Source organism: Theropithecus gelada, chromosome 11 (assembly GCF_003255815.1).
Source record: "Theropithecus gelada isolate Dixy chromosome 11, Tgel_1.0, whole genome shotgun sequence".
NCBI classification, from domain to species: domain Eukaryota; kingdom Metazoa; phylum Chordata; class Mammalia; order Primates; family Cercopithecidae; genus Theropithecus; species Theropithecus gelada.
In genome coordinates, this window is record NC_037679.1 from 24,835,027 (window position 1) to 24,862,577 (window position 27,551).

At 39.6% G+C, this 27,551-nt stretch overlaps 1 protein-coding gene across 7 annotated transcripts in view; it reads left to right on the plus strand.

The window, feature by feature from the left end:
• Window positions 1–666: 666 nt before the first annotated feature.
• HMGA2 (high mobility group AT-hook 2) overlaps window positions 667–27,551 on the plus strand; it is a 141,296-nt gene continuing 114,411 nt past the window's right edge. For 4 of the 7 annotated variants that reach the window (XM_025403047.1, XM_025403045.1, XM_025403044.1 and 1 more), the window contains exons 1-3: window positions 667–1,856; window positions 4,475–4,561; window positions 14,986–15,036. In XM_025403047.1, the coding sequence (XP_025258832.1) occupies window positions 1,746–1,856; window positions 4,475–4,561; window positions 14,986–15,036 (249 nt within the window). In that variant the 5' untranslated portion in view covers window positions 667–1,745. Of the gene's footprint in view, window positions 1,857–4,474; window positions 4,562–14,985; window positions 15,037–18,598; window positions 18,611–19,054; window positions 19,985–27,551 lie in introns of those variants that run through there. The other 3 variants (XM_025403049.1, XM_025403050.1, XM_025403046.1) reach the window with 3 other exon arrangements.

The following is a 27,551-nucleotide window of genomic DNA, read 5'->3' on the forward strand; positions in this document are numbered from 1 at the left end:
TGCCCTTTACTCTGCGAATGTCGGATCCCCGGGGAGGGAGATGGGGAGGGAACTTTGATTGCCTCTAGGCTTTCCTGGAGAAAAAAGTTCAATGAAGAAGCTGGCGCGCTGTGTGTGTGCACATTGCTTGCACGTGTCTGCGAATGTGCATGTCTATCTGCGTGCCTGTGTGTATGTGTGTGTGCGTAAAGGCGTGTGTTTACGTGCGCATGAGTGCCCCGTTTCCACGTGTATCTGCGTGCAAGTGTGCATGTGCTTACACGCGTGTTCGTGTGTATCTGCATGCATGTCTCCGTGTATGTGCGCGCTCGCCCGCCCGCAGTCTCTGTGGTGAGGGCATTCTGCGGCGGAGTAGGGCTGTCAGGGCCCCTCTCCCACTCCTCTGCAGTCCCTTCCCGCTCACAGTGAACCGGAGCGCTGCCTGGGGTGCAGCCTAGACGCTTCCTGCCAAGTGTTGGCTCGGGACCGTAGAGGCGCAGGTAAAGGCCGAGCCCCGAAACGTGGCTCGGGGACAGTCACGTTCCCGCGCCTTCCCAGGACAACCGCCCAGGGGTGACCTCGAGAGGCGGGTGGGGCTAGGCCCACGGCGAGCCAGTCCGGGATCCCCGGCCTGTCCCTTTAACCCCGCCGCCGGGCGGGAGCACGTGAGCTGGGCTCCGGGTGGCACCCGGGCGCCGCCGCCGCCGAGGCAGTTGTATTTCGAACGCTGCCTCTGGCTAGCAGCCAGGCGCCTTGGCTCGGCGGTCCGCCTGGCCTCCCTCCTCCTCATACTTTTCTTCCTGCGCAACCCCCTCCCCTTTATCCGCCCACGATTAGAGGTGGGCACTCCCCCCCTTCCACCACCCCCTCCCCAAGCGCAAGCGCGCGCAGCACACACACCACACACACTCACACTCACACACACTCACACACACTCATCCCACTTGAATCTTGGGGCAGGAATTCAGAAAACTTCCAGCCCGGGCAGCGCGCGCTTGGTGCAAGACTCAGGAGCGAGCAGCCCGTCCCCCTCTGACTCTCCGGTGCCGCCGCCGCCTGTTCCCGCCACCCGAGGAGGCGCGGTGCCACCCACTGCTCTGTCCTCTGCTTGTGCTCCGTGCCCGACCCTATCCCGGCGGAATCTCCCCATCCTCCTTTGCTTTCCGACTGCCCAAGGCACTTTCAATCTCAATCTCTTTCTCTTTCTCTCTCTCACTTTCTCTCTCTCTCTCTCTCTCTCTCGAGCGGGGTGGGGGGAAGAGGAGGAGGAATTCTTTCCCCGCCTAACATTTCAAGGGACACAATTCACTCCAAGTCTCTTCCCTTTCCAAGCCGCTTCCGAAGTGCTCCCGGTGCCCGCAACTCCTGATCCCAACCCGCGAGAGGAGCCTCTGCGACCTCAAAACCTCTCTTCCTTCTCCCTCGCTTCCCTCCTCCTCTCGCTACCTCCACCTCCACCGCCACCTCCACCTCCGGCACCCACCCACCGCCGCCGCCGCCGCCGCCGCCGCCGCCGCCGCCACCGGCAGCGCCTCCTCCTCTCCTCCTCCTCCTCCCCTCTTCTCTTTTTGGCAGCCGCTGGACGTCCGGTGTTGATGGTGGCAGCGGCGGCAGCCTAAGCAACAGCAGCCCTTGCAGCCCGCCAGCTAGCGCTCGCCCCGCCGGCGTCCCCAGCTCTATCACCTCATCTCCCGAAAGGTGCTGGGCAGCTCCGGGGCAGTCGAGGCGAAGCGGCTGCAGCGGCGGTAGCGGCGGCGGGAGGCAGGATGAGCGCACGCGGTGAGGGCGCGGGGCAGCCGTCCACTTCAGCCCAGGGACAACCTGCCGCCCCGGCGCCTCAGAAGAGAGGACGCGGCCGCCCCAGGAAGCAGCAGCAAGTCAGTACGCTGGCGCGGTGGGGGCACCAGCCCACCCCGTCCCCACTGCAGGGGCCCAGACACGCGCGGGGCGGCCGGAGCGCGGTAGCCCAGTCGCCGCGGCCGTCGCACGCTGCCCGCCCGCCGGCTGGGGGGAGCGGCGCAGACCCCACGAGTGTGCCGAGCGGCCCCGGGGCGCCAGCAACCCTCTGGGCGGGGAGGTGGGGAGCTGCGGCGGGCGGCCCGGGGAAGGCTGGAGGTGGGGTCGGGCGAAGCGCGTCCTCGGACTTTCGCTATTGTGCACCGCCCCGAGTGGCGCGGTGTCGCCGGGTGACTGGAAGCGACCGGGATCCGACAAACCCGGGCTCGCAGGCGCTCTCCGAGCTGCTTTTGCAACTGCCCGGGAGGAAGGAGGTGCCGGGGACCCGGGCGCTCCGGCCGATCTGGGCTGAAGGGGTTAGAGTCCTGGGGGCCGGAGGCTCTTTCTCCCGCCTCCCGGGGCTGCTCGCGGGTCGGGGGCTGGCGCGCCGCAGCCGCCCCCTTGGCGCCCTCCTCCAAGCTCTCGGTGGCCCAAGACTCGCGCCCTCCCGACAAAGAACGCATGGAGAGCCGGCTGCCTGGTCCTCTTCGGGCTCTTTAAATGTGCGGCGGCCGCCGGAGGGAGCCCGGGGCAGGGGCTACGGGAAACCTGGCTCCCCGCGCGACGGGGTTAACTCGCCCAGCCAAGGGCGCGTTGAAAGGAGTGTCCGAGAGAGTGCAGGGTAGCCAGGGTCGCTTCCTCGTCAGGCGCCCGGTCCCCCTTTTGCCCCTGGATCCCGCGCCTCAGAGCTGCAGCCATTAAATGCTCTTCTCCAAGGCCAGTGGCCGGGGGTTGAGTAGGGGACGATCGAGGGGCGCCCGGGACCCAGCGGAGTGGAGGGTTTTGTCTGCGGATGCAACCAATTAAGCGTGCAGCCGGCGCTTGCAGAGCTGCGCTCGGCGCGCAGGGCTGGGGGTTTTGTTCGCTGTAATTTCCAAGCCGCGGCGGGCAGGGTCGGAGCGGGATAAGTCTATTGAGAACATTTAAACTCCACTTTCTCGGGCTTTAAAACTTGCTCGCTCCTTAGTCTTAAATCGCTTCCTTCATGGCAAACACGCCGATTAGAAAATAATCCTAGAGTCCCAAAGTTGCCTGAGAGCAAGGTGGGGAAATTGAACAATGTTTGCTTGCCAGAGAATTTTAGAAAAATTGAGAGTTTACCTTTTCAAAATCATCAAAGGAAACAAGCCTATCTAGAGGCCCCTGAGTTTTCCCGCTCTGCCCAAGCGACACTTTACATCGCATTTGAATCCTGTTTTACACCTCCCAGGAAGTCTCTGCCCTCCCCCACTTGTTTCCCACCCGCCACCCAGCTCCAACTGACTAATTGCACCCCCCTCCAAAAAAAAAAATCCAAAAGAAATTACAATGGGGTCTGGAGGTGATTGGATACTTTACCTTTGAGTTAAGGCAGAGTTCACAAAGAAAGAAAAATGTGTCTCCGATGTATTTGCTCTCGATGTGCCCACTGGCGCTAGTGGTCCCACAGAAGCTTGCAGGGAACCTTCCCCGAATTCTGTAAATGGGATGCGAATTTTCATTGAGGACGTTCATGGGTTTTAAGTTAATTAGTCTCACTTAATCACCAAATCTGAATGAAATGTGAATAGATGATTCACTGGATAAATATTTGGGATCTGGAATATTAATCATCGCATTCTCTTAACCACTTGAGTATTTACTACTTGGCATAGGAGCCATTTAAAGTTTTGCTAAACCTAGTGATTGCTTCCATTTCTCATTCCCAGACACTCCATTCCTCCTCGCTTTTACCCCCTTTTAGTTTTCTCCACTCCATCCCCATAAGAGTTTTCTTAAAAGAAAGTTTTGAAGAAAATATGTTTATTTTTATCAAAAGATATTTAAATGTAGACTGGAGACCATGCCTGCATCTCCAAAAGGAAGTGGAGAATTGAAGCAATTAACTAGATAATTCAAGCAAAACCTCCCACAATAGATTTACTATAATTATTTGGAAATTTTAGGGGGAATGGAGTTATTTTGAACTGAAGAACTTGAATAATTCCTCCAGTATTTTACTCAGAATGTGTCAGTTGAATCATAATCCACCTAGAAGGCAGGTATACAAAGATTATTAAAAGCCACCTTTTCAATATGGAAGATTGTTGAAATATCTATGATGTTAGCTTCATATTTCTATTGTTTGAAATGCTAGTATAATGGAGAGTGGTGCTCGTTTAAAATGCTTATTATTCCTATGAGTCGCCAAATGCATAGCCCTGTAAACTTTACGCCTTAAAAGTATATGACTTTCTTTCTAGAACATGCCTCTTCAGTCTTTGTTACCATTTTAGGTTTGAAGTAGAATCTAGTTTTCATATACAAAATAGGGTTTCCTCTTTGAACCCTTGGATTAAAAGTATAGTTATTTCCCCTTTCTGTAAACTCTGTACCATCATCATCCATTTATGCTTGAACTGAAAGTGTTCCAACAGCTCTTTTGAGCAGCACATGCAGAAAATATAGCTAAAGAGTCAGGGTCAATTTCTTTCAGACATTCTTGCCACAACAGCATTTTTTTTTCCCCCCTCACAATTAGGAACCAACCGGTGAGCCCTCTCCTAAGAGACCCAGGGGAAGACCTAAAGGCAGCAAAAACAAGAGTCCCTCTAAAGCAGCTCAAAAGGTGAGATTTCTCGAGTCAAGCTCTCCTAACTTCATCAATGACTACAGGAGCCTCCCTGTAATTTTCCTATTCTAACTCCGCACCTAGGAATTTGTCCCAACTGGGTAACACAGACTCAATTCTTACATTTAACATTAATTAGATGCGAGTTAACCTTTTTTCTAAGCAGATGCTCAGCATAAAAAGTTTATGAAGATACTTAACAGTGTTGTTTTTAAACAAACAGCCACCAAATAATTTGAACCTTAAAACGGGTAGAAGTGAGGAAGGAAGGCAGGGGGGAGGGGAAGGTGGAAAATGACACAACTAATATTTGCACTAGTTGTAAGTAGTTAAAAACAAATCAAAACTATAGATTTTGCCTGGTGGTAAAGTTTTTGCAATTTCTTCTGAAAAATGATAGAGATTGATTTACTTTGTGCTTATTTCATGGCTACTGCAAACCAAATCCCCCTATTAAAGTACTTTGCCAAATAGATGATAATTAGAAGTAAATCTAGTTGTGGGATAGTGGAAAAATTTCATGAATTTTACAGCTTTAATTGTGATAATAAAGTATACTGCTTGTTTTACAATAAACCTGCAGTATAGTATATCATAATCTCAAAAAGCCTTTTCATCAAGTGACATAGAAATGTCTGAATTGGACAATGAGACTTTTTAAAACAAATATTTGGCTCATTTAATATCTCTTTTTGGGCAAAATAGAACCCAGTTAAGTGTAACATTCAGTGTTCTTCTTAATAAATTTAAAGTTGCAGTTTAAGATAACTTCAGGCTGGCTATATTTAAGATTGCAAAGAGGAACTATGTCAGGGTTAATGCATGTATAGAGAAGTACCAGTCGCTTTTTTGACTTTATAAATAAATTGGAAAAAAAAGTTTCTGCATTTTATTTGTAGGTTTGTATAGTAATTGAGAACAAAGTTTCAAAAATCAGAACTAAATTTGGATATACCTTTTCAACGGGTTTAAATACATGTACAGTATTTGTTAGAAAGGGCTATATGCTCATCGTTTGGGGATTAATGTTTTGTGTGGTTTTCTTTGTGACTGTGGGTACTAACTGTAATATATGTGCTAGTTTTCAGTGTTGTAAACTGCCATAGCAACTAATGGTACATATAAATTATTTAGGAAGTAACTATGAGTTCTTGTCTGTTTTAACAGTTTTGAACAGAGTTGAGGAGCATATTTTTAATATATTTAAATTTAATTGCTTCTTAGAGTTTAGATTTGATTGTGTTTCTTATTTAATCAATAAACTTTAAAATAGCTCTAAGTAACCTTGTTATTTAAAAATGGCAATATGTACTCTGGTATTTTTAATATGAATACTTTATATTTGTTTTATTTTACCTCATTTATAAATTAACTAAAAAGGAGTGATTTTACCAAGGAGTTTTTCTATGTTGCGTAAGTGTGGAGTTTACCTAATTTACTTTTATTCTAAGGAGATGCACAAATAAATACTTGTTAGATAGCTAACATGCATTTAAGCTATGGTGTAGTTCCTCTGAAAAATGCAGCATGATAGTATCTCCTAGGAAGAAATCTTTAAATTTCACCATAAATAAGTAATTTGAAATTTAATACTAAAAAGGAAAATGAATTGTCTCCCATATTTTACTATATTCCATGTTTTTTGGATGAATAGATAGAAATGCTCCCATTGCCTCCTCTTCATTTTAAAAAGCTTACCACTGACTAACAAAATTTGTATTGAGAAAAGGGAAGCTGAAACTAGTGCCTAGTTTACCACCTAAAGCAAAATTTTTAAAGTTGATCTATTCCTAAGTAAGGGTTGATTTATTTTTAGTGACTCTAGTGACAGGCGTTTGTAAATGAGCCCCCTAAGCCACTCATCTTTCTGAAAATTCTTCATATGTATGCATACATTATTCCAATTTCCGAAACAGAAGTAGGCTTTCTTTTTTCTAAAGATTCCTTCTCCAGAATCTTTCATTCTTTCAGACACAATTATTTCCAACAATGCTGTTATAAAAATCCCTCTTGTAATAAAAATGAATAAATACATTTGCCCATAACCTGACTTATTTTTCTTCAGTTTTATAAATTACGCTTCATCTGGAGAAGAGAATACCTTGCAAAATAATGAATGACATTGATGAATCGTTCATGGCATGTGTAAACTTAAGGTGTTTTCACTTTCAAATCAGAATTTGTTGAGTATGTTACTATTCTATATAAACATGATTTTCAAACATGTTTGTTTATTAAGCATATATTGTGTTCTAACAAAACATATATGTTCATCAGGATTTTGAAATGCAAATCTTTTTAGAAAAAATTATATTGTTCATAACATGTAAGATAAACATACCCTGTGAGACTGACCAGAGTAGATATGAGAAGTCTTCTATGAGTAACAAAGTGGGTGTTTTCCTGTAAACTGAGACCCATCACAGTGCAACATACATTGCAAAGACTGGTAAGTATATGAGAAGAAAGAAGCCTAAAATTAGAGGAGTTGCAGTGCACACTGAAATCCTGATGGTTATATGCTTAAAATGTCTTGCTGCTTGGAGTTTCTTGACTTACAAAGTTTATATTTGGATTCAGTAACTGGCCTTGGGACATTTGAAAACAAAGCTGTTTATTAGAAAATTAACAGTGTGAAACTGGACAATGCATGCAGAATGTTGCAAGACCAAGTGAATGACTACTAAATTAGCCATCACTTTAATTTCAAACCATATTCAGTAGAAAATTGATTTATATAATATGTAAAACAAAGACATTTATAAAAACACAATTTGCTATGCTTGGAACTTTTGGAAGAGAATTATTCTTCAATCTACTTAATATTCCATTAAAACGAACTACTATGCATGACCATTGTGTGATGATTCTAGTCATTCCTCAGAACTCCAATCTGAGTGCTCAAAATTTGTCCCTGAATCGGTTTCATATAGTTACCTGAATAAAAGAAAAGAAATCAGAAGTTAAAGTTTTCCTGAATAATTAATTTGTCCATGTGTGTATATGTCTGTGTGAGCATATCTTTACCCTTTTATTTTTAGTCTGAGATATACCTAAGACCAGTTATGTCTTAACCTCCTTTTTTGTTTTGTTTTGCTTTGCTTTGCTTTCCTATTGTGCTGGATGGAACTCTTTGCATTTTTACAGTTCCCAAATGGTTAGAGAGAAAAGTTATAATCTCCTTTAGTTTAGGGTTTTGTTGTACTTTTTTAATCATGACAGAATATTGGAGGGGTTGTCACTAATTCTTCAGTGTTGAAGGTCTCAAGTCAAATTCATCCTTAAGTTTTAAGCCAATTCTCATTCACATATTTTAGGAAGTTTTTTTTCTGAGGTTGAATTAAATTTTATTGGAAGGTAAATGAAAATTTAAAAAAAAAGATCTCAGGTGTGAGATAACCCTACTTCATCATGTCATATATTTGCTTCACCACCCTTGTGACTTTAGGTGTAATGGGCAGATCTAGGGAGCAAAGTGCAGAATGAAAATATCTAGATAGAGCAGCTATAGTTAAAATAACATGTTCAGAGTAAATGTTTAGTCTCTATGTTCAATTTGCTATAAAAAGAAGGCCTGCATTAATTAGATACTGTAAAGACTACTTCATGCTCCTTCTAATCATTTGCATTCCTAGAAATGTGGTTTGCTTTTCATAATCATTACCAACACCAATCACAGGTATTTTAAGAAGAGAGAAGATAGGTTTTAGTCAACATGCAGATAAATCATTCAGCATAAATGCTGAATGAGGACAGAATTTTCTTCAGAATATAGTAGGCCTAGTTGAAAGGAGAAACCAAAGGCATTATTATAGGTGAGTTAAGGAAAGGTAACATTGGCAGTTATCATATAATTCCGGCCTATGGTTTCTAAATTAAACTACTGTGATTTAGTTTAATTCCTCTGTATTTCAATGGGCAGGTAAGTTTTATTGGGGGATTCAGGGCCCTATCTGAGGATACAAATGAATTCAGGCAGATTCAGGGCCCTATCTGAGGATACAAATGAATTCAGCAGGTGAAATTAAGTAAAGCCCAACTGTTATTCCATTATCATGATATTTCAGGCTGACTTACCTAAACAATTGACTCATTTTTTTCTTTCACTTTGCCAGGGAAGATAAAGCCTTACTTAATGCACCAGCACATTCTATCTGGCAATGCTTTGAATCATCACAGATTATGATCCAAATATGGGAGATTGAAATACATTTGAATTATCTTACGAAGTAATTTTATTTCAAGGGACCCATAGTTCTACTTCTCTAGAAGCTCTCATCCTTCTGAACTCTTCTGAACTTGAAGGCTCCTCACTTCTCTGGCTGACCTACATTCCTGGCTCATTTTTATCTCAAGTTCTCAACAGATCATTTTGCTAAGGAGATAGAATATACCAGATTGGTATTCTATTGCATTTCAGTTCTTTCTCGAGAATAGATGGATGAAGAGCATTTTATGTCAGTTAAATCATTCAAAACTGTCTTGTCTTGTTAACTTTCTGCAGTTTCCAGAGCAGAAGGCACAAAGTAGAAACTGAATTTAATTTCACTGTCCTAGATTCTGAAGGTTTTAGTTAGGAATCTTTGTTCTGCCAACCAGGAGAAAAGGGGAAATGAGAACTGACTATCTGTTAGGGCATTGCATTATCTCATATTGTTTTAATACGCCGAGCAATTTTGAATGGCATAGTCTATTTAAATTAGGGAAGAGTAGTGCAGGCATTATCTTTTGTCTAGGATAATGTTTGCTCAGAAGGTAACTCCTATGATCAATAGCAGTGGTCTCTTGTATCATTGCTATTGATTTTTCTCATTACAAAGAAGTAGAGAGAAGATTTGGAGGAGGAGAATCTTAAACTTTGAAAATGATAACTTTGCCTGTCATTTGGCTTTGGTTTTAATTTAGTGTTTGTATACATGAAGATAAGCATGTGCAAAATAAGGACACCAAAGTTGACAGTAAGTGCTAACTTGGGTAATAAGCAGGAACTACAATGGATGATGGAAGTTACTTATATTTCCTATTGGTAAATATATTATGATAGCAAATTGTAATGTCTCTTCAAGGCTAAAAGTGTTGCTTGTAAAATTAGGAAACTCACAGAACTGGATTATCAAAAAGGTAAAATGAAAATTTCCTCAGTGCTTAGTGAGATTGATTTGTATAATTGATTTTGATATCAGTGTACATTGATTTATACTGTTTATGTTTTTAAAAATAGCAACTGAAGGAAATAAAATGTGTTTTCTAGGCTTTGGATAGTGGGCTTCATATAAATCAAGATACATGCAAACAAAACAGGGCACCATGACACCCAAATATTTTTCTAGTTTTTTTTTGGTACAGATGCACTGATGGATTTGCAGTGGGGGAATTCTGGCTATATCATAGTACATAAAAAATATGATGAGATAACTTGTAATAGCAAAAAATTAATAGCCATCTAAATCTGACCCTGAAGTCAGAATTGAATTATTCTTAGTTTCCAACCTCTGCTCTTGTCCTGTGTTTATAGGAAACCTGAAAATACATTACTTTTAACTAATTTGATTTTCACCCTAGAAGGTTATCTTTTATTTTTTAAATTTTCCCATGGCAGTTTTGTTTCATATGAGAATAGTTCTCCAAAGAACAGACACTTTACTGCCTTGAAATCCGATTGGGTCTCAGTTCTACTACCTGTGAACATGGGCAGGATGCTTAATCTCCCATTTGTAAAACAGGGGAATTAACAGTTGCCCTGCCCTACTTAAGTAACATAATGCTTGGAAAGTCACTTTGGAAACTTACAGAATTGGTAAGTATTATATTTGTGGGTAGCATTTTAAAGTAAGGGGAGGGAGAAGAAATTACATTTGCCTAACTGCTAAATACCATAGCTTTTGTCAGGCCCTTTATATGTCTATTAGCTCCTTTAATCCTCTGATTTAAGCATTGTGGTCTTCATTCCACAAATGAGAAAACTGTGATTCAAAGATGTAAACCAGGACATATCTGATACTCAACTCTGGTACATGGTAACACGTGGGTTTGAATTCACTTTAATTCTAAAGCTTATACTCTTTCCACTACCATGTGCTCCTGAATGTTCTGTAAAACACTTGTTAAAAGGTAGATTTCTGTTATCTCCAGTGACCTGAAATGCAGGTTGGAAATTACGCTTTGGGAAACCTTTGAAGGGCCACTCCAAAGGTTATAAAGAGACTGGAAATGTGTGCCTTCTGGTACTGATACCCACAAGACTTCTAGCTCCCAAATATATCATGGGGCTATGTCTTTGGGAATTGTAGTGCATCCAGAAGCTTTCTGCTTTGCTAAATGAGAGGGCTAGGTGAAATTATTTTTGCTAAAGTTTTACTGAACTCTAAATTCGGATGAGAAGAGGGAAATAAGACACACATATAATATAATCACTTTTCCTTCCTTTCTTTTTTCCTTCCTTTCCTCTTGCCCTCCCTTCCTCACCTCTTCCTCCTTCCTTCCCTCCCTCCCTCACTTACTCCCTTCCTCTCTCTTTGCCTCGCTCCCTCCCTCCACTCCTTCAACAAGTATATAGTGAACACCTCCTGCACACCAGGCACTAGTGCTAAGCACTGTTTTCAAGCTCAAGAGATGTGTTTGCTAGATGAATTTCTTTCCTAATTAGTTTTTAAAATCTGCAGTACATTGAAGAGTCTGCAGTACCAGAACTTGTTAGAGAAAGAAATAGTTATATTTCCCATTTAACATTTCTCCCAATCCTCGTGGACTTGCTTCTAAATATATCATAAAATTAAGTATACAGTTTTGAATCTAAAGTTTAAAACATAAAAATATTAATGAGGGCAAACAAGGGAGAAATGACACTTTTAATGAGAAATGATTGTTGTAAATATTCACATAATAGTACTGGTAATAGTCTGAAATTTCAGTTCTTACAAATGAGAATTCCGACCATATCTCCCTTTTCTCTCTCAATGAGAGCAATAAATAGTTAGAATTAGTTATGTCTCTGTTATACATGGGTTTGTAGTATAAAGCCAAATTCTATTCTGGCAAAGGAAAACCAAATATACACTTCTACAGTATTGCATATGTTAAAACAAAACAAGCCTCCTGAATGTTTTGTTTGTCTTTTTTGAAAAATAATATCCTGAAAAGCATTAAACACAGGAAAACAATATTAAAGCTGGTGTTTTCCAATATGTAAAAATTCTGGATCTAAGCTGGTTTACAAACTAAAACCCTAACTTGTTTTGCAGCCTTTGAGGAGTTTGATTAGAATGATTAAATAATGTGGGTTTTAAAGAAAAATGAAAACCTCCCAGATCGATGCCACACAGCACAGCTAATGTGTTTCTTCTAGATGTAGTCTCAGAAGAGGGTTTCAGTTTACATGTAACAGAGGCCTGAACGACCAAGGAGCGAATTTGCTTTTAACAAGTCCGAGTGATAATCGTGATATTTTGCCCTTTGGTTAATGGTGCAAAGTTTATTTCTCAGTAGGCTTTTTGTAAATGAGATGCTTGTTTAAAAGTCATCTTATTTGCAGGGCTTTTTCTGTTTTTGAGAGATTTGTTTTCTCTGACTTTGAAATGCAGTGAAATCCTTTTAGAAAAAACAAAAAACAAAAACTCTCTCTTCAATAGACTTTAAATACACCCGGATCACATCATGGCCCCTGAAACATAACAACCATGCAGAGAAAGCATGGTGTAGCACTGTTAGCTCCTAAGGTCAATAGCCTCCTTCTCCCACCCCCACTTCACACCCCCATTTCCATTAAAAAGGATTTATATTTTCCATGTTTATGTAATTTACTACTGGGTTAAGTGTGCAATCTTACAGTTGCTTCCAAAGATTAAGTTAGATGCTGCTTCTGTGCTAGAGAACTCCATACCCATATATAATTCACTATGCAGTAGCAAAAGGGATCCTTAAAAGCCTTATTCTAAAGGTGACAGATGGGTGTGATGGAATACTTGCATTGACCAAGCCTTCTGAGAGAGGGAACTAACTTGAAGAAAAACTCCCTTTTTGGGAGGCCGAGGCAGGCGGATCACGAGGTCAGGAGATCAAGACCATCCTGGCTAACACAGTGAAACCCCGTCTCTGCTAAAAATACAAAAAATTAGCCAGGCGTGGTGGCGGGCACCTGTAGTCCCAGCTACTCGGGAGGCTGAGGCAGGAGAATGGCAGGAACCCTGGAGGCGGAGCTTGCAGTGAGTTGAGATCGTGCCACTGCACTGCACTCCAGCCTGGGTGACCGAGTGAAAAAAAAAAAAAAGAAAGAAAAAGAAAAGAAAAACTCCCTTTAAGAGTTCCATCTAGTTAGGAGTGAAAGAACACTTATGGAGCACCTCATGGGAGGCAGGAACTTCTAAGTACTTGGAGGAATGACCTCTCATAGGAGGCGTCATGTCCATTTCACAGATGAAACCAAATTGAGGTCTTCAAGGCCCTGCCCAAAGTCATAAAACTAAAATGGCAGAGCAGGAATTGGAATCTAAGCGTTCCAAGGTAGAGTCTGTGATCTTCTCAGGACATCTCCCTCTCTCCATGAGGCAATGCTCTGAAGAGTATGTGATTTACTTGACACTCTGGGCTTTCACTGAATTCATGCCCTTGGGACTGAAGGTAAGACAGTGCCACTAACCTCTGACAATATATGATTCCTTTGTGGAGCCATTCAAAAGTAATAAACAATGATTCAGAGTGTCCAAATCTGATGGTTAGATAGAATTCCTAAAGGCTACCAGGTTTCCTTTTGTTCTGGGAAATTAACTGAATCAGTGACAATTATAGTTTCCTCAAGTATTTTTTTATGGTAACAAATGCTTGTATACTAAGGGGTAGTAGCATTGTTAAGAGGCTAGGAGCACAGTTTTTAGAGTTAGACAAAACTGGGTTCAAATCCCAGGTCTGCCACTTACCTGCTTTGTTTGTGACCTTGAGACAGTTGCATACCTAACCTATCTAAGACTTAGTTGTTCATCTACAAAATAAGAGAAATAATAATACCCACTTTATAAGGCTGCTGTAAGGATGAACATAACACCTGTGACTGACAGTCGAGTGCCTGGGATATTTTAAATGCTCAATATGTGTGAGTTAACATTACAATCATATAGAGTCTGGGTTAATTCATGGGACCTGTTGGATAGTAATGACAGATCAGGGAGACACTATTTTGGTAAGAAATGTTGTGGCTTATTTTATCTGTTATCTACCTGTCTGTCTATCTGTCTATCCATCTGTCTATTTGTCAACTATCATGTAAATCTATCTGTTTTTACCAGGCAGACTGAAGAGAAAAAGAGGAAAGTTTCATTTGGCAGTGTAGATAGTCAGTATCACTACCAAGTACCCCCACTGGCTGCTAACTCAGATAACAAAAGTAAAATGTGGAACAAGGTATCCTGGTTCAAGTTACCTGTATTTGTGTGTTAATATAGCCATGGATGATTCTTATACATGAAACAATATGTACTAAGTTTTCTTTATCCTAAGAAGTATGAACACATGTTTTTATAGATGTATGTGATATGTGTGTGTATTGGTGTGTTGTTGTGTCTGAAGATTGGACTAGGGCTGACAAAAACAGGGAAAAATAATTGTTTTATAAATCATGTTAACAACTGTGATATCAGAAAAATCTTCTGCGAAGTAAAGCAATGAAACAAACTCCCAAGATAGAAATGTATTCGTGTTAAGTGTGGGATTATTGTTAATAAAGTACATTTTAAATTAATCATTATTTCTAGGCACATATAGTTTTCATCACTGGGACAAACTGATGATTTCTGCTGCTTTTTTTTCCTCTGCTTTAGGTGAACTGATTGACAGGTAATTGTTTCAGGCAAGGAACATGAAATTAAACATGTAGAAGTGTACAAATGTTTGTTATTTTGAATTAGAATGCTTGTGTATTCTTTTTTATACATTTATACTTGCTTTTGACTATCAATATAGGTAGAAGAGCTTTGTAAATTGTAAAGCAATGTATCAATATTAATTTTTGCAACTTTAGTTGTGACATGGAAAGAATCTTGATCATCTTAAGAAACATTAATTTTCTAAAATACTAACATATGTAGTTACAGAATGTGGGGATAATGTTTTTAATATGGACAGAAATAAAAGCAAAATAGCTTTTTAAGAAGCATTTTCATGCATTTCAGAAGAGATCACTACAGGGGGAGTATTTTAGGGTGAGGGGTTGCATAGATACCTCTTTACATCATGCAATGAAGAAGAATCTACTAAAAAATGTGGAAAAAGATTAACCTTAGAGGAGATGGAGTTTGCTAAAAAAAAAAAAACCAAAAAACCGATACTTCATCTGCAAAGCAGAACATTCTTACTTCAAATGTGTCCCTTGGTGCAGTACTTATAAACAATGTCAGGTAGAAAACTATAATGACTTCCTTTGTCATTTGCAGAAAGCAGAAGCCACTGGAGAAAAACGGCCAAGAGGCAGACCTAGGAAATGGGTGAGTAATAAGATATAATTTTTCTTCTTTTTTTTGGAAAGAAAAATTTCTGTTGTATTAAATGAGAAAAGTTTTATTTCGTCGATTACATGAATTTCCAACTTCTGGTTTGATGAATCTTTGAAAGGGTTAAGGCAAGAGACAAATGATCATCACTTCCTACCACTAGGCTCCAGGTGTTTACGCAGAACACTTTTCTTTCCTGAAGGTGGACTCATTTTTCTATCTCTTACCAACATCAAAAGAGGCTCCACTCTTCCTTCAAATGGGGTAACAATGAGATGATTTGTTCAGTAGATTGAGTAACTAAAGTTAAAGGGTATTATGAAACCTTGGAAGTTGATTACAAATGGTGATAAAATTCATACACAATGTGTATGTGATAACTTTTTAATGTTTTTCTTTTTCTTTCCATTTTTTGTTTTGTTTTGTTTTCTCCATGGCTATTTTTTTTTGGACACATCTCATTTTCTAGGTGGTTTGTGTTTTCTTTTTCACATGGCTTTGTTAGGAAGCAAGGGTTTATTTCAAGTTTTTCTTGCTTCCCTTAGTAGTCATTCTCCACATGCAAACATTAGAAATAGCTGTATCCATACAAGTGCACTTAATCCCATAGGCACACAGATCCTGTATCTTTTGAGGCCAGAGATTCAGTCGCCACTGAAGAGCTTTGCTAATTTTATTGCTTGAACCTTGTTCCCTTGGTTGCTGTGTTACCCATGTTCTTCTGGTCTGTCTTTCCCACTGACAGAGAAGTCCTAAAAAATGAATGAACTCGTTTCTCAAGAAGGATGAGGGCATCCTTTATACCCAATGTTGTATATGATGGGTTCTTTGGCTTTCCTTTTTCCTCTTCCCCAGTTCATTCTTCACGCTCCAAATTTTTAAAAGTTTTTTTTTTTTTCCTGTTATGCTGGATTATATGTTCCTGTTTGCCATTCCTTTCTCCTCTAGAGTTCTGCATCACTTTCTATTTATACTTTGGTATTGCCTTTCATTTAATTTATTCATCTTGTATTTTTCCTCTGCTCAACATGTGTTGGGATTAGATTTCTTAGCACAAGGAAATGGGATGATCTTTAGATGAAAAACATCTCAGTATTAAAGTGTAACCTTAAAGTAAGGATATTTCATTCAACCTTCTGTTCATTAACTTAGTTCTCTCCAAACCTGCTTATCAAGTGGTGATCATCTAGCCTGTGCTTGATTACCTTTAAAGTTAGGGAACTTGCTACCTCTCAAGGCTGCCTCTTTCTTCTAGGAAAGTTCTGAACATTAGAAAATTATTCCATCTGACTCCCTGTAACTTCTGTCCACTGTCTCTAGGTCATCCTCCTGGAACATACAGAGTAATTGTTTTCACTTTCACTCATGATAGCCCTGCAAACAGTTGAGGAAAATAAACACATATTCTTTGTATGTATCTGTGTTTGTATGTAACACATACTCCAGTTTTCTCATTTTTTCCCCATAAAGGAACGTTCTTGTTGTTCTTTTCTGAGCATGTTTGTTCTTTAATCTTTTGAAAGATGTCACCTAGAACTAAATATCATATTTCAGGTGTGGGTTCCATAACCAGTGGGTTTATCACCTTCCTTATTGGACATATGATTCCAGTTATCGATTGCTGCTTAGTTAACCACTCTAAAACTTCATAGTATAAAAAAAGATTTTATTATGCACATGGATTCTTTGGGTCAAGGATACAGGCAGGGTAGATAGAGCAGAAAGTCTTGTCTCTGCTCCATGATGTCTGGGGCCTCCACTGGGAAGACTCAAGCATCAGTGGATGACTCTAACACTTGGGATCCAGAATCTGGAGCTGTTTCACTTACAAGTCTGGTGCTTTATCAAGATTGACTGGAAATCTGGGTGGGTCTGGGAGTGTGTGCACTGGATCACCCATACGTGGCCTCCCCAGGATAACCAGCCTTCTTAACATGCACTCAGAGCTCCCTCTGGGAGTGTTCTGGTAACTGAGGAGGAAGCTGCAAGGCCTTTTTTTGCCTTAGTCTCAGAAGTCAAAAACTGCTGCCTTCATTATACTCTAATGAGCACATTGTTGACTAACTTGATATTGACATACATATCAAATAGAGATCTGCTGTTTTCTAAGCATCAGAACTCTGAAAGGACATCCCATACCATTGAACATTAATTAATAAGAAAGATGTGTATAATCTTTCTAATAAGTAGCATAATAGAAAACAGATGAGTTATTTGAAGTCATGGGATTAATGTGGCTAAAATGAAATAAAATAAATTGTAAGCAACTACAGTGGCAGTTAACCAGCAAACTAACCTCCATCAAATGGGGCCTCTTAACTCTCTCAGCCTTTCATCTCCTCTGCCTTTGGACTGTCCTATAATGGTCACCAATTCACCTCCATAGGTTAGAGTCCTGTCGTCTCAGAACCTTCCTATGGCTCCACATCTGACCAGCTAATTAATTACAACCCATCCTAGTACTTCGAAGTCACCCGGTTTACATCTACCTTTCTTTACAGTTTTCTTTTTCACCACACATCCTTAAACAGTTGATTAATCAGCCAAGCCGGAGTAAACTATAGAGCAATTATATGTTTTTTTCGTAACGGGTTCTTGCTAATTTAGGGGGGGATCTGGATTGCAGGCATTCGATCTTCCTGCTGGGTAAGAAGCGCATGTGAGGCGCCCATCACAGAAATCCTTGCCTTTCTGAGAATAGCTGGGCCATTTTCTTTGACTCTCCTGGTTTCTAATTTTTACTGGCTGTGAGAATGGAAAATATTATGCAGTGAATTGTTACAAGTCCCTGATTTGGTCCCCAAAGAAGAGTTGTTCTACTGAGAAGAGGAAATAAAAGGAAATTGTATATTTTTTCTAGACAGCGTGTTTCCTCTTTGCTTGTATATCTTCTGTTGGGTAGAGTATGCAGCCAGTCACAGCAAGGCATTCCGTTCAATGGCATTCTTTGCTGGAAAGCTTGTACTGAAGAAATAAATTATTGCATTTTCCATAGGAAATGGGCTTATACTTTATAGCAAGTTCAATTCTTTCCAACAGTGTCATTCACCGATTTCCTTGAGTTAGAGATATATTTTTGAACCGACTGGATTCATTAGGTATATGGGTTAGAAGCCAAATTGTTCCCCTTTTATTCTTGTGGGGTATTTTGCTTTGTTTTAAAGCTCTTGTGCTTTTAAAACTTGTTCCAGTAGATATTATAGATTCATGTAAGAGGCCTGGGAAAAGATACTTAGTGAGGAATCCTCTGATCTGATGTAATTGGGATCGGTATGGGTAGGTGTAGGAGAGAAACTTGAGTCAGTCTTGCTTTCAGAGGGCATGAAGCATTGACCAATCCAGTGATCTAATGAGTGTGTTAAGTAGATTTGCTTAAGAACACGTCTATTGTTTACTTTAATTCCCTTCATCTTTTTTTTTTTTTTTTTAATCCCCCTAGTTTGAACTGGATTTCAGATCTATTATTTTTATGAGGTGGTCTGATTTTCAAGGGGTGTGTGTGTGTGTAGAAGAGGCTAGAGGTAAACGGGTCTCTTTTTTTTCTGGCTTTTTATAGTTAAGAGCTTAGGCTCTGGATTCAGATGGCTTGAGTTCAGATTCTGGCCCGCCATTTAGCTAACTGGAGTCTTGAGAAAATCACATGACCTTTAACTGTCCAGTTTCCTCATCTGCAAAAGTTATATTTCTAATAGAGTTGTAAGGATTAAATGAGATAATGCATGCAAAGGGCTTAATAAAGAGCATGGCACACAGGAAGTGCTCAATAAATGTTGGAAATTATGATTAATTTCACTGTACATTTTCATTTTGACATTAGCTATAGGCTAAACCTTAATTACTTAAAGCCACCAGTAGTTACACATAGAATGAATGACAGAGTTACATGTCAGACTAACCAAGTACCCTTGATGGTATCATTATGTCCTCAATATATTTATGCTGAATATTAATCAAGTTTAAGAACTGCTTATAAATAATACTAAAATGCATTTTAATTCTCTTTGCTGTTAAGGGGGAGTTTTACATTGCAGCTTAGAAGCCTTTCTTCTAATAGTAGAGATTTGGTGTCATGTGGTGTTCATCAGTTTGAAAAGAAGTATTTCTGCTGTTTGCCTCAAGATGTACATACAGAGATGGCTGATTCTCAGAACTTCTATAGAATTCCATTAGCCAGTCCTGCCAATTGAAATTTGGCATTTAATATTTGCATTTTTCTATTCTTGCATAGGAAAGGAGCTTGTCACATACTTAGTTTAGTGATGGAAAGCATTTGGAGAAAGTTGTAGAGAGTGGGGCTCAGGCTCAAGAATACAATGAAGTAATAAAGTTGTTAACCTCATGTATAAAATCCTCCGTGCAGATGTTGCTTAGTGATGCAGCTAGTGCTTCTGGAGAAAAAGAAGCAAGAACCAAATAATGAAGACTGCATCAATGGGAACAAGTGATACTTTTAGGTGTTTTGTTCTCAGAATATTTTAAAAGAAAGGAAATTAACAACAGAAGAAAAATATTTACAATATGAATTAATGGTTTTTAAAAGAAAAAAAAATCTTTCTGGAGATACTAAGATTGACCTAGAAGTTGATCCAAGGACCAGATGCTGAAACTGCACTTCAGTTGGTCACTAGAAAGATCCCAGCAATCCCCAGCTGGTTTCTCAGGCTGCTGATTCTCTTTATTTGGTAATGGGGTGTGTGCAGTACGTCGATTAAAAAATATGTATTTCCATTCCATTGCTTTTGAAGGGGGGCAGTTGTCTTTCTCTTATTAAAGAGCTTGTGATACACAGGAAAGTGATGTAATTTTATTTATTAGTCAAACATGTGAGGATTCTAGGTAAGACAACAAGGGTTTTTTCCCCTAGTTTGTAGAAATCTAGAAATTTAAGTGATGATTTGAGGATCAAGAAGGGAGAACTGAATCAAAATAAAATTTACTACACCTATTCTTTGGTTTTGGAATTCTTTGGCTTTCTTCTAAAGATCCCAAGCATTAATGTATTGAAGAACCTGGAAATCTGATTTTGAAGCTAAAGCATTAGGTTTTCATGTCCATTACTTTTCCCCTCCAGAGGTTTGCTACTTACACACACACACACACACACACACACACACACACACACGCACACACCAAAAACTTTTAGCTGTTTGTAATTTAAGACTTTCCTTGTTGAAAGTGGCTGGGAGTAGTGGCTCACGCCTGTAATCCCAGCACTTTGGGAGGCCGAGGTGGGCAGATCACTTGAGGTCAGGAGTTCGAGACCAGCCTGGCCAACATGGTGAAACCCCGTGTCTACCAATAGTACAAAAACTCCTGAGTGTGGTGGCCCATGCCTGTAGTCCCAGCTGCTCAGAAGGCTGAGGTAGGAGAATTGCTTGATCCTGGGAGGCAGAGGTTGCAGTGAGCTTAGTGATCATGCCACTGCACTACAGCCTGGGCAACAGAGCAAGACTCCATCTCACAAAAAAAAAAAAAAAGAAAAAGAAAAAGAAAAGAAAAAGAAAAAAGAAAGAAAAGAAACTGAAATATATAACTGCAGTGTTTAGAAAGGAATATCCAATAATGCAGATTGCAGATAATTGCAACTTTGTACTGGAGTCGGTGGGGAAGAAATGACTTTGATATAACATCAAAAACTCTCTGCTAATGGAATATGTGAAGGTGAAATCATTTTTCCTTAGACCCTTGCGATTATCACATGCTTTAAAAAACAGGAGATGCTCTTTTTAAAGCAACTGGATTTTAAAAATATATGCTTAGTAATTAAATATAAATTTGCTGATGCATATAATGCATTCAAAGTTGGTAAGTAATATTTTCTGAAACTAGCTTCTCCTTTGCAATTATGATAAAAATAGAGTACTTTCCAATTTTTTCCCTGTGGGGAAAAGTAGCTTAATATTGTTTTGTTTTAATAGTTTACTGCAAAATTCACTAAAATGATTATTTAAAATTAAAAGATGAAACAAAAACACGAATAAGTCATGTCTTAAAGGCAAGCATTGAATTTGATCATTCATGTTTTGATTCAATACTAATGTCTTTTTCATTTGTTTTAATATGCAAGTGCTATTCTTAATTATTCTGTTAAATGAAGACTTTCCAAAAAAGAGATTGATAATCTGCCCTACTTGGTCATCCAGTTCATCCAGTTTAGCACAGCCAATCTCTACCAGACACTAACCATTTAGGATTATAAAAGCATTGACTGCAGAGTCTGAAGCTCCAGTGACTCTGCTGCTGTGCCAAAATAGCATTGACTATAACCAAGGAAGAAGAGGTTTTTCTCACTTGTGTGGAATGGCAAATTTTAGACAGGAAGTAGTTCATAAAAATGTCTTGTTTCTCCATATGTTATCATCAGATCAACAGAGTCCTGGCCAAGACAGTATTCTCAATTTTTAATTCTAATAAAATGACAAATGTAGAATCAGTGACCATTTTGTATGACAACAAATGTATATAAGATTTTCCTTACACAGTGTACTATCCCTACTCCCATACACGTTTACCTACATTCACCTTACTGTAAGTATTTATGGATGGTAGTAAATATTTCTAAAAGGTTAGAAATCCTCATACTGTATATTAATATGCCACTTTTTTTACTAGGTAAACAAGTAAAATGATTATATTCCAGGAGAATATTTTTGTTGTGTTTTAAAGGGTGGAGCCTGCTTTTATAAGGGTTTTTGTTTTTGTTTTGTTTTGTTTTGTTTTGTTTTTGAGACAGAGTTTCGCTCTGTCACCCAGGCTGGCGTGCAGTGGCACAATCTCGGCTCACTGCAGTTTCTGCCTCCCAGGTTCAAGTGATCCTCCTATCTCAGCCTCCTGAGTAGCTGGGACTATAGGCCCATGCCACTATGCCTGGCTAATTTTTTTTTTTTTTTTTTTTTTAGTAGAGACGCGGTTTCATCATGTTGGGCAGGCTGGTCTTGAACTCCTGACTTCAGGTGATCCTCTCACCTTAGCCTCCAAAAGTGTTGGGATTACAGGCATCAGCCACCACTCACGGCCTTTAAGATTTTTTTTAAAATCAAGGAATTCCTGATTCTAAACTCTTCAATACTTGACACAAACATTTAAACATTTTTGACAAAAGATGGGATGAAATCAAGCCTACTCCTTGTACTCCAGATTGAAAAAAGGACCTCTGTATTTTGATGGGCTGAATACCTTTGGGCAGGTTGCTTAATTTATCCATGCTTTTTCTCATGTTTAAGTGCCTGACAGGAACATTCTGTCCATAACTAATGGCTGTCAAACATTTACAGTTGTAAAACACAAAAACCTTTATTGCTCCAGCCAGGGACTGATTATTGAGTTTGTGATGATGCAGCCTCTTGTCTTCTTCTTTGCTTTGTTTTCTCTGTTCCCACCTGCTGCCTGCCCTTTGGCCATTTCACTGCTCATTAGCGCCTCCACCAGATGGGGGGCAGGGGCAGGAACAGGGGGTCAGCTCTGGTATAAGGCTTGGTGAGAAGGAGGCTGAGAGTAACAGCCAACATCAGGTTTTCAGATTATCTACATCCAGGCTCGCCCCCAACCCTGTCCTCAGGAATCACTGAATGCAACCATGGCACAGAAATTTGTTTTTCATTCATTATTTTTTCATTCTTATAATAAACGTGGTTTTATAAGTTAGTTAAAAAGCTAAAAAGTATTTTTCAAGATGTCATAGTAAATAAGAGTCCCTTTTGAGCATTTCGTTAGTAAACGATGAATGGCTGCCGGTCAAGCTTGTTCTGGCAAGTCTTTCGCCTCTGTTCAGATTCAGAAGAATGGCACCAAATCTATGCTTACATTAGGCTCAGGTTGTGGAATGTAGTTCTTTCAATTCAGGTTTAGGGAATTTGCCTTATGATGGTAAAAGAGTCCTGTTTGGGTGTTAAGAGGCCACAGAGCTAACCCTAACTATATGACCAAGGAAAGCCCGTGTTATCACATTGTACTGTAGTTTCAGTGTGTTAACTCAGAAAATGCACCTGAAGTACCTCTTTAAACGTGACATTGTGCAGAAGGCACAGCACGTACAGGACAGAGACACAGACAGAGGCTACTGAAACACTTTTGTTTGTTCACCTATTTGGTTGCTTGTCTCTTTCTTGGCTGGATCATTTAAACCCTAGAGCTCCAGTTCTGAGACCCTTTGATTTTGTGATTTTCCCATTTGTCTAAACATTTTGCCAAAGCCATCTGACATTATTATGAATCAAGCCTGTGCTGGGTCCTAGGGATGTCAAGGTTAACAAGATAGGTGGGACTGCCTTTGGGGAATTTATAGTCTGGGGAGTTCTAAAGAGATAACCTGATGCCTGCCAGGTAGATTATTATTCTGTGCTTCAGATGTTAGGAGGTTAAATTAAATGACAGTTTTCAAGTATTTTGAGCTCTTTAGAATTTAAATCCTTCCATAGAAGTAATTATACTGCTTTCCAAATCCTAACAACACACTATTGGAATTTACTTATATTAACACCATAATTTGAATGTACATGTACATGTATACATATATATACACACATACACACACACTTATATATGATATACGAATTGGTTGTACTATGTACTGTGCGCCTGGGGTCACATTCTCTCATTATCATCACAGCAAATATTAAAGCTAATACAAAATGTGTACAGATTTGATTTATCAAAGTAGTCAAATTTCATCTAGTTAGTATAGGTTCAAAAAGATGAGTGTTAAGTCGTCAGGTCCCAGCTCCAAAAAGAGGAAGAAAAAGGGAATCAGAAAAACCAGGAAAATTCTGGTGAGCCATTCAACATATGGTGATCTTATTTTTCCTCTTTGTGCATACTCAGTATAATTTATGTTTATCAAATAATTTTTAAATCACCAGGTCTTATAGCAACTTAATTATATACTTTAATATTTCTGAAAAGTGCAGCCCTTTGTGTTTTAAAATGAGCTCTTTGAGGGTAGGGTGCATATCTCGTATTTATCTTTTCACCCTCAGCACCTAGGACATAGGAGGAAATTCAGCAAAGCGATTAAGAGCTCAGACTGCCTGGGTTCAGGTATCAGCTTAATCAAGGCAAGTTGCTGATGGTCCCAGCCCCTGTTTCCCTGTGTGTAAAACAAAGGGTAATCATAGTTTTTGTCTTGTAGGATTGTTTCGTAAGAATTAAATGAGAAGCCATCAAAAAAACTTTATTCAGCATGTGGCAAGCTCTCAATAGGTCATAATTGCTGATGTTAGTACAGTCCCAGGCCCATAATGGTGCTTACTAAATGTTCGGTGAGTAGGATGACAGTTTTTCTTTAGTGTGTATAAAGCATGGCTTTTGAATTTTTGTTTTCCAGTAATGAGTGTGGATTTGAATTACATTCTTTGACTTAAAAAAAGAAAAAAACCAAACAGATGATCTGTATTTCCAAAGAGGCTACACTAGGTTTTTTTGTTTTTTAAAAAGCACAACCTATAGGCATCAAAGCAGATTTGTAATAATTTTGAATTCCATCTTATGCCTCTCCGCTAAAGAAGTAAGCTGCTAGCCACTATCAACCAGGCCCAATAGAAACTTTGAATGTCTTGCCCTATATTAATATTTCCATTCCCTCACTCCTGGAAATAGCATTCTGCTTTCCAAAATAGACTCTTATGCTGTACCTTAGAAGGATTTTTGTCACAATTTTGGATCATCAGAAAAACAGAAGACAGTTTTATTGGCCAAACCTCATGAACTAATTTTCTAAGGTAGTTTCTCTCTCTGTTTTACAAAAACTCATTTTAATGGCCTATTCGTGTCCCATTTTCTTTCTATTAATTTTTAGTACTAACATGAGAATAAAGAAAAGTAAAAGTAACTCTATTTGTTTCTTTTGAGGGCATCTGAAAGCACTTAAAGTGACACATTAAGGCAGTAGGGTGTACAACTAAAGATTTACTGGGGACAAAAATCTGAAACGCTAGGCTTACATCAACATGGGAGTAAGTACTTCACAGTGAGAATAATAGCTAGCAATGTTACATAACTTAAAAGTTTAAGCATTACCAATAATGGAAGTTCAGGTTTACCAAGTTCCCAGAAAACCCAAGTATCTTCACTATTAAGGCAGTGTCCCAGTGCGGGAAGCACTAGATCCCAAGGAGGTGAGATAATAACTCTACATGCATGGAGGAACATGGACTCATACGATTATGGTTGGTAATGTTCTAGAAAGCACCATTTGTTTTGCGGTGTCTTATTATTTCCTGTTCAGAATGATTGTGATGTCAGAGAAGTACATCCTATGCAGTTTGTGTCAGAAGCTGATCCTCGAGTGTAATTTCCTTATTACAGGGTCTCTGTCTCTACATTTTCTTTCCTGCCATTATTCTCTCAGGTAGTCCAACTTCAGTGTTCCTTACATTCTCTAGTGGAAACTTGATGAGGCATTTGCATGCCTGGGCCCACTCTCAGTTGATAGAACTGGGGGTGGGGTTAGAATGCATGAACATGGCCATCTCTGTGGCCCCTCATTCTCTTGAGAGATGGACATTCTTGGCACTGGATGCACACTTTATGAGTGTTAAGGAAAGGATGAAAAGGCAGTGAGTGATCTTATAACATGTTCATTCTGTGCTATTGCTAAATCTAAAATTTCTCTTTTAAAAGAAAGTATAGTTTGATTTACAAATCAATAAAGAAATCCCTTATTCCCCTTTCATATGTTTGGACTATATATTTTCCATATATATTTGGTGAAAATTATCTCATTCCCAATCCTAATTCTCCTTATTATAATTTCTTTCATAGCTATGTTGTAGAGTTTAATGACATTGTTTGGATTGCTATTGAGATTTTCCTAAATGAGAGTGCTTATTTCCAGACTGCCAAACCAAGACAATGGTCGGCTCTGAATTTTTTTTTTTTTTTTTTTTTTTTTGAGGCTGGAGTGCAGTGGCACAATCCTGGCTCCCTGCAACCTCCGCCTCCTGGGTTCAAGTGATTCTTGAGGCACAGCCTCCCGAGTAGCTGGGATTACAGGTGCCTGCCACCACGCCTGGCTAATTTTTGTATTTTTAGTAGAGACAGGGTTTCACCATGTTGGCCAGGCTGGTCTCAGACTTCTGACCTCAAATGGTCCGCCTGCTTCAGCCTCCCAAAGTGCTGGGATTACAAGCGTGAGCCCCTACGCCCAGCCTATATTTTTTATTTAGTATTGCCCTTCCTCTATTGGTAGTTGACTTTTTTGTGGATATTAAAATTTGTCATCAAATCAGCCAGGCTTAAAGTTTTGTGCTTTCCATCCTGTTTAAACAATTGATGAGCTACATAAAACCATTTAAAATTCATAATTTTATAAGCAGTAAATTGGTAACTTTTTCTAACATATAGTCCGCCTTGCTATTAAATTGCTTATCTTAGTGGAGATTAGTTGGGATCCTTTTCAACTGTTAAGACCTATGGAAACAAAACTGTTACAGCTATGATCCTATTTACACTGTTGGAAGTTCTTAGGGAGCCATAGTATTTATAGGAAACTAATTCACGCTCAACTCACTTGTACTGCATTGTTTCCTGCTATGATAAAGCAAATGGGTTATGTATATTATTGCTTTAATAGAATAATGAATGCACTTAGATTGTATAGTGTGAGAGAGTTTGGCCTTACATAGTCATAGTATGAAGAGAGAACGATTTTTTTTTTTTTAACTAAAAAAAGACTTTTCTGCTGGGATTGTAATAATGTGGTAAGTATTCAGACTTACTATTTGCTATCTTTGAAGCAAATATATCACAATAAACATTTAGAGAAGCTGATATTTTATATCCATAAGGCAAACACAGAATTTCCCGATTTGTGTGAAAATTTGGGTGTTTTATCCTGTGGTTTTATTTTATTTTTGAGTCTGAGATACTTTTGTGTCCAAGAAAATGTTTAGATTAATTTACTTGTAGTCTTGAAGTTATCTTTTGTAGAAAACCATCCTTATGTGTATGAAAAAAGCCATTTAGAAAGGAGATTTCGTGAGTATCCTTGACAGTGGTGTACAAGTTTAATCATCTTTCCTGTGGCAGGAGAGTCTTCATGTATTCAACCTAGAATTTCTCCTTTTACGGTTCTTAGTCCATTTCCTCTTGTCTTATTCTTAATGGTGATAGAGAACATCTGCTATGTTCCTCTTCAAAACATATCTTCCTACTTGGGGTACTGTAAAGTGTACATACTTTGGGTCCTAACATATCTGCATTTGAGTCTGAACCTTATCACTTACTAACCTTAGGCCTTTGTTACCTCTCTGAGACTAAATTTCTTCTTTTGTGAAATGAGGCTGGTAATATCTCCATTGTAGTTTTAGCTAAAGTATCCAGTACCTAGCAAATGCTCAAAATACCATTATTTTGGCCTGGCACGGTGGCTCACGCCTGTAATCCCAGCACTTTGGGAGGCTGAGGCAGGTGAATCACTTGAGGTCAGGAGTTCGAGACCAGCCTGACCAACATGGTGAGACCTCATCTCTACTAAAAATACAAAAAATTAGCCGGGTGTGGTGGCACATGCC